General features: G+C 42.4%; 1 protein-coding gene across 1 annotated transcript in view; it reads left to right on the forward strand.

The window, feature by feature from the left end:
• Window positions 1-12,223, forward strand: part of LOC138650862 (G protein-activated inward rectifier potassium channel 2-like) — a 64,473-nt gene extending 52,250 nt beyond the window's left edge. Inside the window, exons 2-3 of the mRNA XM_069740711.1 lie at window positions 7,269-8,226; window positions 11,341-12,223. Coding sequence (XP_069596812.1) covers window positions 7,308-8,226; window positions 11,341-11,666 — 1,245 coding nt within the window. The 5' untranslated portion in view covers window positions 7,269-7,307 and the 3' untranslated portion in view covers window positions 11,667-12,223. The remainder of the gene's footprint in view (window positions 1-7,268; window positions 8,227-11,340) is intronic.
• Window positions 12,224-18,016: the final 5,793 nt, after the last annotated feature.

The following is an 18,016-nucleotide window of genomic DNA, read 5'->3' on the forward strand; positions in this document are numbered from 1 at the left end:
TATAAATGTATATTAAATGGAAATTTTGTCCCTCGGAGGGTCACGCTGCTCCTACAGATGACGTTACACAGCACCAAGTCCTAAGTTATGTAATTGCCGGAATGTTTTCCGAGCGCCGCTGCTCTCCCCTCGTCACGCTGCACGCAGGGTTTGATCTTAATACATAATGTCTGGGCTACGAGGTTCCCCTACGGACTATGACAGCGGCTGTCAGCTGCTCTCACATTTAACAAGTCTCGTCTAGGCCTGCCGTCTTGTTTTCCTATATGATGTGCATGAATACGCCACGCAGCGCTCAACCCCACTAATTGGAGCAGACGGTCGGAAAACATCTGCTTGTGGAAGGAGATGGGAAGACGCTGACGAGGAGGCAGCTGTTGGGACGCTTGTCTGCATAGTGATGAAGCCTTCATCCGATCGGCAGGTTCATTAACGAGAAATTAACCCAGGAACCCGGAAGGCAATGGAGGTGGCCGACATCTTAGGAGTATAAAACACCAGTAAATATCGGTCCTACTGACACCTATTCTGATAGACGATGTTCAGTAATATATGTATATGCACACCATACAGTAACATATATAATACTGCTATACTGAATGTAAATAATACCACCAGACATAATAGAATGCTACCATACACTGCCCAAATAATAATACCACCATACATTATATAGTACTACCATACAGTGCCCAAATAATACCACCGTACATTATATACTACTACCATACAGTACCCAAATGATACCACCATATATTATATAGTAACCATACAGTGCCCAAATAATACCACCATACATTATATAGTACTACCATACAGTGCCCAAATAATAATATCACCGTACATTATATACTACTACCATACAGTACCCAAATAATAATACCACCATACATTATATAACCATACAGTGCCCAAATAATAATACCACCATACATTATATAGTACTACCATACAGTGCCCAAATAATGATACCACCGTACATTATATACTACTACCATACAGTACCCAAATAATAATACCACCATACATTATATAACCATACAGTGCCCAAATAATAATACCACCATACATTATATAGTACTACCATACAGTGCCCAAATAATGATACCACCGTACATTATATACTACTACCATACAGTACCCAAATAATAATACCACCATACATTATATAACCATACAGTGCCCAAATAATAATACCACCATACATTATATAGTACTACCATACAGTGCCCAAATAATGATACCACCGTACATTATATACTACTACCATACAGTACCCAAATAATAATACCACCATACATTATATAACCATACAGTGCCCAAATAATAATACCACCATACATTATATAGTACTACCATACAGTGCCCAAATAATGATACCACCGTACATTATATACTACTACCATACAGTACCCAAATAATAATACCACCATACATTATATAACCATACAGTGCCCAAATAATAATACCACCATACATTATATAGTACTACCATACAGTGCCCAAATAATGATACCACCGTACATTATATAGTACTACCATACAGTACCCAAATAATAATACCACCATACATTATATAGTACTACCATACAGTGCCCAAATAATGATACCACCGTACATTATATACTACTACCATACAGTACCCAAATAATACCACCGTACATTATATAGTACTACCATACAGTACCCAAATAATAATACCACCGTACATTATATAGTACATAGTATATAGTTTCTCTCACCAGTGGTCACCACTCACCTGACTAAAATATTTAACCTCTCGCTTTCTTCAGGTATCTTTCCCTCCTCATTTAAACATGCCATCATTACCCCTTTACTTAAAAAGCCATCCCTGGACCAGAACTGCCCTGCTAACTACAGACCTGTCTCTAACCTTTCCTTCATCTCTAACTCCTGGAACGCATAAAAGCCGAGTGAGTTTCTGGGATCCAGACAGACTTTTGCATCTTTCATCCAGCCACTGACGCTTCTGGATTGTGAGTCATGGGGAAAGAAAAGGAATTATCAACGGATCTACGGGAAAAGGTAGCTGAACTGTATAAAACAGGAAAGGGATACAAAAAGATATCCAAGGAATTGATAATGCCAGTCAGCAGCGTTCAAACTGGGATTAACAAATGGAAAATCAGTGGCTCTGTAAAAACAAAACCACGGTCAGATAGACCAACAAAAATGTCGTCCACAACTGCCAGGAAAATTGTTCGGGATGCAAAGAAAAACCCACAAATAACATCAGCTGAAATACAGGACTCTCTGAAAACTAGCGGTGTGGCTGTTTCAAGATGCACAATAAGGAGGCACTTGAAGAAAATGGGCTGCATGGTCGAGCCGCCAGAAGAAAGCCATTACTGCGCAAATGCCACAAAGTATCTCACCTACAATACGCAAAACAGCACAGAGACAAGCCTCAAAATTTCTGGAACAAGGTAATTTGGAGTGATGAGACCAAAATTGAACTTTTTGGCCACAACCATAAACGTTACATTTGGAGAGAGGTCAACACCATTCTTACTGTAAAGCATGGAGGTGGATCACTGATGTTTTGGGGATGTGGGAGCTGCAAAGGCAGGAAACTTGGTCAAAGTTGAAGGAAAGATGAATGCAGCACGTTATCAGCAAATACTGGAGGAAAATTTTCAATCATCAGCCCGGAAGCTGCGCATGGGACGTACTTGGACAACAATTAAAAACACAAGACCTAGTTGACCTGTCTTTGGCTACAGCAGAACAAAGTGAAGGTTCTGGAGTGGCCATCTCAGTCTCCTGACCTCAATATCATTGAGCCACTCTGGTGAGATCTCAAGCGCACAGTTCATGCTAGACAGCCCAGGAATTTACAGGAACTGGAGGCTTTTTGCCAAGTAGAGTGGGCAGCTTTGCCATCTGAGAAAATAAAGAACCTCATCCACAACTACCACAAAAGACTTCAAGCTGTCATTGATGTTAGAGGGGGCAACACACGGTATTAAGAAATAGGGTATGTGAACTTTTCATCAGGGACATTTGGATGTTTTGGGTTGTCATTATGACTTAAAAAGAGAAAACACAGTAGCTTGACAATAATGGCGTCACCCAACCACTAACCATGAGTGGAGAAAAAGGTTTGGTGTTAATCATTCATATTCTCTGAAAAGCAAAAATTCTGCCGGGGTATGTAAACTTTTGAGCACAACTGTAGTACTACCATACAGTGCCCAAGTAATAATACCACCATACATAATATATACTACCATATTTTGCCCAAATAATGATGCTGCTATACAGAACTTACATAATACAACCATATGTAAACTATATAATACTAATATACTGAAAGTAAATAATACCACAATACATAATAAAATACTATAATACAGTGCCCAAATAATGATAGCGCTATACAGAACATACATAATAGCACTATATGTAACGTATATAATACTACCACACACAGTAAAGAATGTCACCATACATAATAAAATACTGCCATATGGTGCCCAAATAATTATACCGCTATACATAACATATGATACCAAATGTAATGTATATAATACTACCATACTGAAAGTAAATACCACCAAGCATACACTATCATATATAATACTAACATAAAGTGCCCACATAATGATACCACAATACATAATTTAATATCTGCTACCATATAGTGCCCAAATAATACCACCATGCCAAAGATATATAATACCACCATATATAATACTACTATAGATATTACTGAAAGTAATCAATACCACCATATAGATAATATATACAGAACCTAAATCACCGTTTTGCTGTATTTAAGGATAAAACTCGTTTCTCGTGCAGCAGAATGACGATTCCTGCCCTCTCCGCACCGATGGACCGGGCATCTGGGGCAGGTTCGTTCTTTATTGCGTTTCTCGCCACCATTAATCGTTGTGCACTGAATGGCTCCTAATGACGGCCGGACGCGGCTCGTTGTTTTGGCAAATGTTCTGAAATACACAAGAGCCAGTTGGAAAGAACCAACGTGGCAAGTGCGGCCATCTGTGAGTGCTCCGCTGCCAGGCAGCAGGCATACATGAAAGATCTGTCTGTGCTACAGGGCAGTGCCACCTGCCGCGGGCTCTGCTACCTGCACAGCAATGGGGCGATGTCCACAGGAGACCTGATAAACCATAAATGTAGAGGTGAAAGGGCAGACAGCAAACGAGCAGGGGCTGCTGGGAGATTTCAGCTCTGGAGTTTAATACAGCACAGTAAGAAGATACCCAGTTTGTACCAGCTGTACATATAAAATTATATACAAGAGATGCCCAGGTTATACGAGCTGTACATATATAATTATATACAGGAGATGCCCAGGTTATACCAGCTGTACATATAAAATTATATACAGGAGATGCCCAGGTTATACCAGCTGTACATATATAATTATATACAGGAGATGCCCAGGTTATACCGGCTGTACATATATAATTATATACAGGAGATGCCCAGGTTATATCGGCTGTACATATATAATTATATACAGGAGATGCCCAGGTTATATCGGCTGTACATATATAATTATATACAGGAGATGCCCAGGTTATACCGGCTGTACATATATAATTATATACAGGAGATGCCCAGGTTATACCGGCTGTACATATATAATTATATACCGGAGATGCCCAGGTTATACCAGCTGTATATATATATAATTATATACAGGAGATGCCCAGGTTATACCAGCTGTACATATAAAATTATATACAGGAGATGCCCAGGTTATACCAGCTGTACATATTATTTATTGTTATAGCGCCATTTATTCCATGGCGCTTTACATGTGAGGAGGGGTATACATAATAAAAACAGGTACAATAATCTTAAACAATACAAGTCATAACTGGTACAGGAGGACAGAGGACCCTGCCCGCGAGGGCTCACAATCTACAAGGGATGGGTGAGAATACAGTAGGTGAGGGTAGAGCTGGTCATGCAGCGGTTTGGTCGATCGGTGGTTACTGCAGGTTGTAGGCTTTTCTGAAGAGGTGGGTCTTCAGGTTCTTTTTGAAGGTTTCGATGGTAGGTGAGAGTCTGATGTGTTGTGGTAGAGAGTTCCAGAGTAGGGGGGATGTACTAGAGAAATCTTGTATACGATTGTGGGAAGAGGAGATAAGAGGGGAGTAGAGTAGGAGATCTTGTGAGGATCGGAGGTTGCGGGTAGGTAAGTACCGGTAGACGAGGTCACAGATGTATGGAGGACACAGGTTGTGGATGGCTTTGTACGTCATGGTTAGGGTTTTGTACTGGAGTCTCTGGGTGATGGGGAGCCAGTGAAGGGAATGACAGAGGGGAGAGGCCGGGGAATAGCGGGGGACAGGTGGATTAGTCGGGCAGCAGAGTTTAGAATAGATTGGAGGGGTGCGAGAGTGTTAGAGGGGAGGCCACAGAGCAGGAGGTTGCAGTAGTCAAGGCGGGAGATGATGAGGGCATGGACTAGGGTTTTTGCAGATTCATGGTTGAGGAATGTACGGATTCGTGAAATATTTTTGAGTTGAAGTCGGCAGGAAGTGGAAAGGGCTTGGATATGTGGTTTGAAGGAGAGATCAGTGTCAAGGATTACCCCAAGACAGTGAGCTTGTGGGACTGGGGAGAGTGGGCAGCCATTTACTGTAATGGATAGGTTCGTTGGGGGGGGGGGTCACGTGAGATGGGGGAAAGATGATGAATTCTGTTTTGTCCATGTTAAGTTTCAGAAATCTAGCGCAGAAGGATGAAATAGTGGACAGACATTGAGGGATTCTGGTTAGTAGGGAGGTGATATCTGGTCCAGAGATGTAGATCTGTGTGTCATCAGCATAGAGGTGATACTGAAAGCCGTGAGATTCTATGAGCTGTCCCAGGCCAAAGGTGTAAATGGAGAAGAGCAGGGGTCCTAGAACTGAACCTTGCAGGACTCCGACTGACAGGGGGCGAGGTGAGGAGGTGGTGTGTGAGTGGGAGACGCTGAATGTTCGGTCTGTTAGGTATGATGAGATCCAGGATAGGGCCAAGTCTGTGATGCCAAGGGATGAGAGGGTTTGTAATAATAGGGAATGGTCCACTGTGTCAAAGGCAGCCGACAGGTCGAGGAGGAGGAGGAGGACAGAGTAGTGTCGCTTGCTCTTGGCGGTTAATAGGTCATTGGTGACCTTAGTTAGGGCAGTTTCAGTGGAGTGGTGTGACCGGAAGCCAGATTGTAAGCGATAGAAGAGGGAGCAAGAAGAGAGATGGGAGGACAGTTCAAGATGGACGTGTTGTTCCAGTAGTTAGTACATATATAATTATATACAGGAGATACCCAGGTTATACCAGTTGTACATATATAATTATATACAGGAGATACCCAGGTTATACCAGTTGTACATATATAATTATATACAGGAGATACCCAGGTTATACCAGCTGTACATATATAATTATATACAGGAGATACCCAGGTTATACCAGTTGTACATATATAATTATATACAGGAGATGCTCATGTTATACCAGCTGTACATATAAAATTATATACAGGCAATGCCCAGGTTATACCAGCTGTACATATATATCTATATACAGGCGATGCCCAGGTTATACCAGCTGTACATATATAATTATATACAGGAGATGCCCAGGTTATACCGGCTGTACATATATAATTATACATAGGAGATGCCCAGGTTATACCGGCTGTACATATATAATTATATACCGGAGATGCCCAGGTTATACCAGCTGTACATGTATAATTATATACAGGAGATGCCCAGGTTATACCACCATGCTCCACATCACATCTGGAAGCCTCTGGACTGCGTCGGTAGTTTTCTCCTGCTTGCGCCATGACTTCTCAGTGTGACGTCCGCACCTTGCAGACCTCTCTGCAGCATCTGGACCCCGTCACCTCGATAATTTCTGCTCACGGACTTTGTATTCAGGTTCACGATGCATGAAAATCTAATAAAGATGACGGCGGCACTTCTTAAATATGTGATGTGTTAGCGGGCGCTCTCACATAGTCGGGATGGATCCTCGCAGTAAATTACTTACATTATTAAAGTGATTAACTGCCCGGACCCCGGAACCCTCACTCTGGCCCTGACAAGATTAATAAACTCCCAAATCATTAATACAAAGGCACAATGAGTCTACATTCACTAGTACGACAACATGTAGAAAGACCCAAATACGTTCTGACCACAGTGAAGGTTGTCTCTACGGTCAACCTCTTCTGACTCGCATTCGACTGTTGATGTCACCTTGTGTCTTCCCAGGCTGGGAGTGATCGAGCTCCATGAATCCCTTCCGCCAAGATGAACTCGTGCAAGTTTATGGACCACGACATTGAAAGTCGAAGCATCAAACTGCCGAAACAAGCTCAGAACCCTACAATGGTGCCAACCAACCGAACCATAGTGATGGCCGAACCGGAGAAGAGACGGAGGCAGAGGTACGTAGAGAAAGACGGGAAATGCAACGTCCATCATGGAAACGTCCGTGAGACCTACCGATATCTGACCGACATCTTCACCACTTTGGTGGACCTAAAGTGGAGGTTTAATCTTCTAGTCTTTACCATGGTCTACACCATCACGTGGATTTTCTTCGGATTCATTTGGTGGCTCATCGCCTACATCCGTGGGGACCTCGAGCACATCGAGGATGCGTCGTGGACACCATGCGTGGATAAGTTGAACGGTTTTGTATCTGCCTTCCTTTTCTCCATAGAGACAGAAACCACCATAGGTTACGGATACAGGGTCATAACGGACAAGTGCCCGGAGGGAATCGTTCTTCTGCTGGTCCAAGCCATCTTGGGTTCCATAGTCAATGCCTTCATGGTGGGCTGCATGTTTGTAAAGATCTCACAGCCAAAGAAACGAGCAGAGACCCTCATGTTCTCCAATATGGCTGTCATCTCCGTGAGAGACGGGAAGCTATGTTTGATGTTTAGGGTTGGAGACCTCAGAAACTCGCACATTGTGGAGGCATCTATCCGAGCCAAGCTGATCAAGTCCAAACAAACCAAAGAGGGAGAGTTCATTCCCCTCAACCAAACGGACTTAAACGTGGGATTCGACACCGGAGACGACAGACTGTTTCTGGTTTCGCCGCTTATTATTTGTCACGAGTTTAATGAACAGAGCCCATTCTGGGAGATTTCCAAGGAACAGCTCGGAAAGGAAGAATTTGAAATTGTGGTCATCCTGGAAGGAATGGTGGAAGCTACAGGTAAGAGCTGTCCAGTCATGACCTGGTAAAATCTATTGGTTCTGTTCTTGTGACAAAGTTTGGACGTTTTGCAGAATAATTTTCACATTTTCAGAATAATTTCAAAATGGGCAAGTTAAAGACATTATCACCCATCCACGGGATAAAGTTATGACTTCTTGATATGTGCGTGTCTGACCACTGGGTCCCCAACCGATTCACGGAAAGGGGCAGCTGCAGTGGGTGAAGCAGACTTTCAACATGAAAACACCCATTAATTCATATGAAGGCAGATGGTAAATAAAAAAACACACAGCAAAGAAAGAAAAACAAAATAGTACTGCCCCTATGGACAAGAATATAACTACTATAATACTGCCCCTATGGACAAGAATATAACTACTATAATACTGCTCCTATGTACAAGAATATAACTACTATAATACTGCCCCTATGTACAAGAATATAACTACTATAATACTGCTCCTATGTACAAGAATATAAATACTATAATACTGACCCCTATGTACATGACTATAACTACTATAATACTGCCACTATGTACAAGAATATAACTACTATAATACTGCCGCTATGTACAAGAATATAACTACTATAATACTGCCCATATGTGCAAGAATATAACTACTATAATACTGCTCCTATGTGCAAGAATATAACTACTATAATACTGCTCCTATGTACAAGAATATAACTACTATAATACTGCTCCTATGTACAAGAATATAACTACTATAATACTGCTCCCTATGTACAAGAATATAACTAATATAATACTGCCCCTATGTACAAGAATATAACTACTATAATACTGCTCCTATGTGCAAGAATATAACTACTATAATACTGCTCCTATGTGCAAGAATATAACTATTATAATACTGCTCCTATGTGCAAGAATATAACTACTATAATACTGCTCCTATGTATAAGAATATAACTACTATAATACTGCTCCTATGTACAAGAATTTAACTACTATAACACGGCCCCTATGTACAAGAATATAACTACTATAATACTGCTCCTATGTACAAGAATATAACTACTATAATACTGCTCCCTATGTACAAGAATATAACTAATATAATACTGCCCCCTATGTACAAGAATATAACTACTATAATACTGCCCCTATATACAAGAATATAACTACTATAATACTGCTCCCTATGTACAAGAATATAACTACTATAATACTGCTCCTATGTGCAAGAATATAACTACTATAATACTGCTCCTATGTGCAAGAATATAACTACTATAATACTGCTCCTATGTGCAAGAATATAACTATTATAATACTGCTCCTATGTGCAAGAATATAACTACTATAATACTGCTCCTATGTACAAGAATATAACTACTATAACACGGCCCCTATGTACAAGAATATAACTACTATAATACTGCCCCTATATACAAGAATATAACTACTATAACACGGCCCCTATGTACAAGAATATAACTACTATAATACTGCCCCTATATACAAGAATATAACTACTATAATACTGCTCCCTATGTGCAAGAATATAACTACTATAATACTGCTCCTATGTGCAAGAATATGACTACTATAATACTGCCCCCTATGTACAAGAATATAACTACTATAATACTGCTCCTATGTGCAAGAATATAACTACTATAATACTGCCCTCCATGTACAAGAATATAACTACTATAATACTGCCCCTTTGTACAGGAATATAACTACTATAATACTACAAAGCAGATGCGGTAGCCTCTGCGCTTGCACGCTGCGCACCGAGTTGTGCACAGGCTCAGCATTTGGCGGTGTGCTCGGCGGTTAGGATCTGTCCCTGGTGATGACCCACAATTTTTTTGCTCCCATGTGCAGGGCACTTAAGAGGCTTTATCTGTCCGCGGAGCTCCTCGCTCATTTCCTGCACTTGTAGCATCCGGCGTGGGCAGCGCGTTTTCTCCAGGGTACATTAGCGATATAGACAGGATGTAATTGAGGGATCAGGCGGCTCGAGCCGCTGATCTCTGTTTACAGAACAGTCATTAACTTGTAATTGTCGTTAATTATCCACAATTATTTCCTTTTTATTGATCTCATTTAATACCTGAAATTAAAATCTGGCTGCAAAACCTTTTTTATTAAAGTCCTCTCCTTTCCCGTGTCACTAAAACAGCTGAAGGTGGAGGGACTCATGCAGCTGAAATATTAAAGGGGCTCTCTTACTGTTAAAGGGGCGGTGAGAAATGTGATATGCATTTTCCTTGTACTTTACTTACATCTCTGAAACGTGTGTGAAATCAGCACATGAAGAGTAATAATAATTTACCTCCATTAGTATAATGCACCCGCTATATACTGGGTGTAGCAGTGTTATACGATTTGTAGTGAATGGTGACATCTGGTGGCGCTTCTTGGAAGTGCGCTAAAAACTAGATTCCGTATGCAGCACTGCCCTCTGGTGGTCAAAGTGAAAACTGCACTTGAAAGGGTCAATTTGAAAAATGACCTTTTACAGAGATAAATGGTATTAAAGGACCCTCTAAACGGGGCACGTTCTAGGTTTAAGCTCAAGAAAAAAAAAATGACACCTGTTTCGCACCAATCCGATGTTCCAGTGCTGAGAAATCAAGCAAATTTGCCTGGAAGTGCATTGGGGGCGTGTCAGTGCACTCTAAAATTGACACGCCCCTTCCAGTGAGCTTCTAGGCTAATTTGCCTGTGGCTTTAAAGCTGGATTTCTCAGGACTGGAATATCGGATTTCTACAAGACAGGTGTCATTTTTATCGTTACAGTAAGAACTACAAAATTGTTCCACTAGATTGAGTATTACAATTTTCCTGATTGTTCCCCCTTTAATAGTTGTGAGTCGTGGTCACAGTAAAATTTATGCATTAATACCTATAAAAGTAGGAGTAGGAGTTGACTTCGCTCTAAAACAGCGCCACATCTGTTCACAGGTTGCGTGTGGTATTGCAGCTCAGCCCAATCCCATTCTATAAAAGTGAAGTTGCAATTCCAAACATGACCTATGGATAACAGTGGCGCCATCATCATAGAAATATTTAAAAAAAAAAAGAGTGGATTTTTCCTAACTTTGCCTTCTCTACTTTTCCTCCCGCTGCAGGAATGACTTGTCAAGCACGCAGCTCCTATGTGGAACGCGAGGTGCTGTGGGGTCACCGCTTCATGCCGGTCCTCACGCTGGAAGAAGGCTTCTATGAAGTGGACTATGACACTTTCCACAACACTGACGAGACGCCGACGCCGACCTCCAGCGCCAAGGACCTGGCAGAGCTGAACGAGAAGGGCGAGGCGCTGCAGCTCACCTCCGCCAACAGCAAAGGCAACCAGACCGCCACGAGTGGCTTACAGGACAGGGCGGAGGTGGAGAGCGCACCGGTCATCTCCAACGGGGACCTTAGTAAAGCAAAGGAGGACGTCTGTGAGTGACGGTCCCCAATAATAAAGTGGAATTTTCGCCAGCAATAGACGGACGGAGGAAAAATCGCCAATATGAGCTGCGGCCAAATAAGACTGCAAGTTTTGCGCGGCCGAGGTGGCCATGTTGTCATATGGATCGCCGTTTACAAAACGCGAAATATAGAGGTTATCGTCACAGACGAGAGATAAAAAGGACGCTGGAAAAAAATACATTCCCTCCTATAAGCCATTTCTTATTAATATCCATTTGCAGGAAAGCCGAGAGACTAACAATATGGCGGCCACTTGCGACAGGTTGTGCCGCTCCAAGCCAAGGACAGGAATGGTGGACCTAATGGGCACTTTCCCGGGAACAGACTTGCAAAAAAAAAAAAAATCTTAAAAAGACTTTAATGACAATTTTAGGGCACACTGATAATTTAAGGGTTAACATTTGGGAACCCGCAAGGATTATGATCACGGCCCGCTCCTTATTTTACACTGGATCCTGGAGCTTTACGTTACCACTTTCTCTTCCTTTATCCCATATGTTAATATTAATAGGATGTGGACAATCAGGGGAAGATAATTGTTATATTCATTTTTTTTTTTTGGGGGGGGGGGGGGGGGGGGGTAAAAGTTTTTTTTGCACTTGGGTTTAATTTAAAAAAAATGTTGCACCGTTTGATTCTTATAGCCGATGTGTTTCCTTGCACATTGCCGACTGCAGATCGAGTTAACTGGGAATCTGTCAGCGAGCTCATTTTGTAGCCATTTTCGGCTCATTTATGACCACATTAAAGATCGGATAAGTTTGATGTGGTGTTTGGTTATAAATAAATCAACACAGAGGAGCTCAGAAAATGAAGAAAAAAAAAAAAAAAAAAAAAACAGGCTGGATGCATTTTGCGGTCCACATACTGACTGATTCTTATTACGCTGATTTCGCAGGGATAGTAAGAGACCGTAAGAGCCAAATGGTGCAAAGTTTTTATTAAAATACAATTAAACAAAAAAAAAAAAAAAAAAAAACGGATTACTTACCGGTAATGCTCTTTTATAGAGCCCACGACAGCACCCACTGATGTGAGTGGGTGCGGTCGTGGCGAAGAGAAAAATCCTGCAGTCAGCCATTTTTAAGTTCTGCTAACAATCAAGCACAGCACAAAACCTGCACTTTTTATTTTTATTTTTTCCACATTCATATTAGGACTAATTCAGATACATCAGGTTTATTCACGTCCAAGAAAAACTGTCATAATTTTATCAGTCTTTCTCCAAAGAGGGGGAAAAAAAAATTATAATCTCTGTACTTTGTTATCAAGCAATCCATTTAAAAAATAAAAAAAAAAAGTCTGCGGACATCCAAGTGACGTCCAATAAATTCACAGACCCAAAGATTCTGATTGAGGATTTGGATTGGCCAGGTGAACAGGGCCAGAGACCATCGATTTTTTTGAAGCAAGGTGTGTTTTACCGCCACTAGGGACCTATGGTGAACGATGCCGAGGATGCACATAAAAAGGACTGGAACTTGTCGCTATATAGCGCTGGACTAATATGGTAACTAAGCCGACATTGTTGCATCTAAAACTACTTCCATCGTGGCAATGCAGACAAGTAGAAATACACTTTGCATTTGTGCTGCAGTTTAGAGTGTGCCCACAAGATGGCAGCAGAGCTGCACCGCAGCCTCTAGCCGTGCACTGTGATTACTCCTGTCTCATCTCTTCTATGTTCCTGTACAATAAATATTTAATATATAACATTTGACATCACCAGTATTCCTCATCGTCAGGGAGGTGCGACACCTAGGAGTATTAACCCTAGCAGTTGCATGCAGGGCCGGCGTTACACAAAGTGGGGCCTTGGGCAAAAGATTAAAATGGGTCCCAAATGCTGACATATTGCCCCATCACACAGACATGGCGGCTGTAGTTACATGCGCTGAGTTCAGGCCGTTCTGTGACGCCGATCGATAATAATGAAATTGTTCATCCCATGTTTCCCGGCCTCTTTACATTGAATGACGGGGACAGAACGACCACTAGTAGATCAGTCTGTCCCATACAGTGTCATGTCTGCAGCGTACAATGTGCTGCCGAGAACAAGGATTTCTGTTCTACCGTAAAGAATACAATCACCTGATGAATCGGCAGCATTGTCATCATTCCTTGGGTGATTACCGACATGTTAACACCTAGGAGATCTCAACTGTGCTGCCGGGATTCATAAGCGTGGCTGCTGCCTACACACTGTGTGTCACATACGGACACGGTGTCTGCACCCAACCCACCGTCTACACATACAGCGCCTTGTGAAAGTATTCGGCCCCCTGGAACTTTTCAACCTTTTCCCACATATCATGCTTCAAACATAAAGATACCAAATGTAAATTTTTGGTGAAGAACGATTTACATCGTTGGACGTTACAGATCTGCGGAGGGTAAGTATATTGTTGGTTTATTATGTTTTTTCTTTCACAGAACGAGGGTCTTCAGTGATTGGATTGGGCGTAGAATAAAATACTCCAACAACGATTGTTTTTATTTCATTAAAATAATTTTAAATAATGTGTTTGTGTTTTATTTAACCCTTTCATTCAATTGGATTAATAATGGATAGGTGTCATAATTGACGCCTCTCCATTATTAATTAGGCTTAATGTCACCTTACAATAGCAAGGTGGCATTAACCCTTCATTACCCCATATCCCACCGCTACACGGGAATGGGAAGAGAGTGGCCAAGTGCCAGAATAGGCGCATCTTCCAGATGTGCCTTTTCTGGGGTGGCTGGGGGCAGATATTTTTAGCCAGGGGGGGGCCAATAACCGTGGACCCTCTCCAGGCTATTAATATCTGCCCTCAGTCACTGGCTTTACTACTCTGGCGGAGAAAATTGCGCGGGAGCCCACGCCAATTTTTTCCGCCATTTAACCCTTTATTTTAAGAGCTAGAACGGCCAAATTTTGCAGATACACACTACTGACATTAGTAGTGTGGAATCTGCAAAAAAAAAAAATGGAGAGAAGACATGGTTTACTGTATGTAAACCATGTCTCAAATCATGTCGGGTTTTAGGAAGGAGAAAGAAAAAGCCGGTAATTGAATTACCGGCTTTCAAGCTGTATAGCGCTGGAATAAATATTAATATATATACATATATGTGTCTCACTGACACATATATATATATATATACCTATTCTATGTGTACACATTTATTCTACCTATTCTACTGGAAGCTGTCAGTGTGATTTTACTGTACACCGCACTGAATTACCGGCTTTTCTCTCTAACAGTGCTGCGTATTTCTCGCAAGTCACACTGCTTGTCCGTGTGAAATCCGTATTTTTCACGCTTCCATAGACTTTCATTGGCGTATTTCTTGCGCAGTACGGTGACAAACGCAGCATGCTGCGATTTTGTACGGCCGTAGAAAGCCGTATAATACGGATCAGTAAAATACGGCAGATAGGAGCAGGGGCATAGAGAATAATTGTGCCGTATTTTTTGCGAGTTTTACGGACGTAGTTTCTGCGCTCTTACGTCCGTAAAACTCGCAAGTGTGAAGCCGGCCTTAGGCTGATAACTGGTTCATGCAGCTTTACATGAACACCCGAGCCTTACACTATGGCCGGTCCGAATAACTAAAGCAATTGTTACCATCCACCTCTCGTGTCTCCCCTTTTCCTCATAGTTTGTAGCTTGCGAGCAGCAGGGCCCCCATTCCTCTTGGTATCTGTATTGAACTGTATTTCTGTTATGCTGTAATGTCTATTGTCTGTACAAGTCCCCTCTATAATTTGTAAAGCGCTGCGGAATATGTTGGCGCTTAATAAATAAAATACGTACGCTACTCACCTGGTAGCAGTGTTTTTTCAGGAGCCATGACAGCACAACGAGAGAGGGGATCCGCCCTTCAGGGACAGGAAACCTCAGACATAAAAAGGGCGGCACCTCACTCCCCCGCCAGTTGGTTTACAGAGTATGAAAGGACCTTCTAGGTTAGTAGCACATAGACAATATTAATATATGGTACAATTCACCCAGTGACTAAACTTAGGAATTTTCTAAAGGAAGTGTTGAACCCATAAACAAAGAGGGTAGGGAATATAAGGGTGCTGTCATGGCTCCTGAAAAAACACTGCTACCAGGTGAGTAGCGTACGTATTTATTCAGTCGCCATGACAGCACAACGAGAGACTTTCAGAGAAGTGAAAAAAGTGACTAGGGAGGGATAACCGCCTCCAGCACCCTTCTCCCAAACGTGAGGTCGGAGGAGCCACCTAGATCTAACCTATAGTGTCTAAGAAAGGTGGATGGAGAAGACCATGTGGCCGCCTTACAGATGTCTTCAATCGACACTTCTGCCCTCTCAGCCCAAGATGTGGCTACCGCACGAGTGGAGTGTGCCTTTATGCCTTCTGGAATTTCCACGCCACCTGCGGTATAAGCAAGAAATATGGCCTCCCTAATCCATCTGGCTAGCGTATTCTTTGATACCCTAAGCCCCTTCCTAACTCCCTGGTAGGATAAAAATAAGGAATGATCTTTTTTCCAGGCGTCTGTTACTGCAATATATCTGAGAAGGCATCTACGCACGTCCAAACAATGAAATCTCTGTTCTTTATTGTTAGAGGGATTAGGACAAAATGAAGGCAAGATTACCTCCTGGGACCTATGAAATTTTGACGCGACCTTTGGAAGATAAAGAGGGTCAGGCCTCATCACCACTCTATCTTCCGTAATTTGCATATACGGACGCTGCCTGGACAATGCTTGCAGATCACTAACCATTCTTGCCGATGTGAGGGCAACTAAGAGGGCTGTTTTGACAGACAGGATCTTGATCGGGACAGAGTCAATGGGCTCGAACGGAGCTTGTGTTAGAGCCGAGAGCACAAGATTTAGGTCCCATGGGACTATTCTCTGTTTAATAACCGGCCTGGATCTGGTGACCGCTTTGAAAAACCTTGTTATCCAGTGATTACTAGCTATGTTGGAATTATATAGTGCCCCTAGAGCCGAAACCTGAACTCTAAGGGTGCTGGTGGCTAAGCCTAAATCTAGGCCCTTCTGCAGAAATTCTAGGATCTGAGCAATATTAGGTTTCTGATCGATCTGTGCTCCTGAGCTTGATAGGAACTTCCTCCATATCCTAACATAAATGCTAGTCGTGGAGGCTTTCCTACTCTTAAGCAGCGTATTTACAAGGTTCTGAGAGAATCCCTTTTTTTTCAGAAGTGACCTCTCAAGTTCCACGCTGTCAGATGTAAGTTGGCTACTCGTGGATGCAAAACTGGACCCTGGGAGAGGAGGTCTGGAATTTCTGGGAGAATCCATGGTTGGGAAATGGACATGCTTCTTAACCATGGGAACCAAGACCTTCTGGGCCAGAATGGAGCTATTAATATAACTCGGGCTTTGTCTTCCCGAATCTTCCTCAGAACTAAAGGAATTAGATTCAGAGGGGGAAACGCATAGGCGAGACTGAAGTTCCAGGAGATCAGAAGAGCGTCGATTGCGTACAGGTTGTCTCTTGGGTCTAGGGAACAGAATTGATGGAGCTTCTTGTTTCCTCGACTGGCAAACAGATCTATTTCTGGACATCCCCACAACCGTACGATCTGATTGAAGACAGCCGGTTTTAGAGACCAATCCCCTTGTTTGAGCTCGTTGCGGCTTAAGTAATCGGCCATGGTATTTAGTTTCCCCTTTATATGAAGGGCCGTAAGGGAGAGTAGGTGATTTTCGGCCATCTGAAAAATACGATTTGTAACGTTCATTAATGACGTAGACCGTGTGCCTCCTTGGCGGTTCACATAAGCAACTGTCACCTGGTTGTCAGAGAGTATTCTAACATGTCTACCCTGTAGAGGTACAAGAAACCTATCCAAGGCGCGTTCCACCGCCATCAATTCTTTCAGATTGGAAGACGAGTCCTGCTCAGATCGGGACCATAGACCCTGAACGTAATTATTTTCCCAATGTGCTCCCCACCCCGTGGGACTAGCATCAGTTGTTATTACTCGTGATATATGATATGTCCAAGGTACCCCTTTACGCAGATTAGGGATGTGCGTCCACCACCTTAGTGAAACCGTGGCCTCTACAGATAGAGAGAATTTCTTATCTAGGTTGGCGCCTAGTCGCCGAAAATTACGTAGAACATCCCACTGAAGAGACCTAGAGTGAAACTGTGCCCACATCACCGCCGGAAAACAAGAAGTAAGTGACCCCAAAAGAGACATAGCACTTCTTAAGGAGACTACGGGATTTTTAATTGCTCTAGAGGCCAGCCGGTGGATAGCATCAACTTTTGAGTCTGGCAGGCGACATTCCTGCTGAGCTGAATCTACAATAAGACCCAAAAACTGCT

Source organism: Ranitomeya imitator, chromosome 10, assembly GCF_032444005.1.
Source record: "Ranitomeya imitator isolate aRanImi1 chromosome 10, aRanImi1.pri, whole genome shotgun sequence".
Taxonomy (NCBI): Eukaryota; Metazoa; Chordata; class Amphibia; order Anura; family Dendrobatidae; genus Ranitomeya; species Ranitomeya imitator.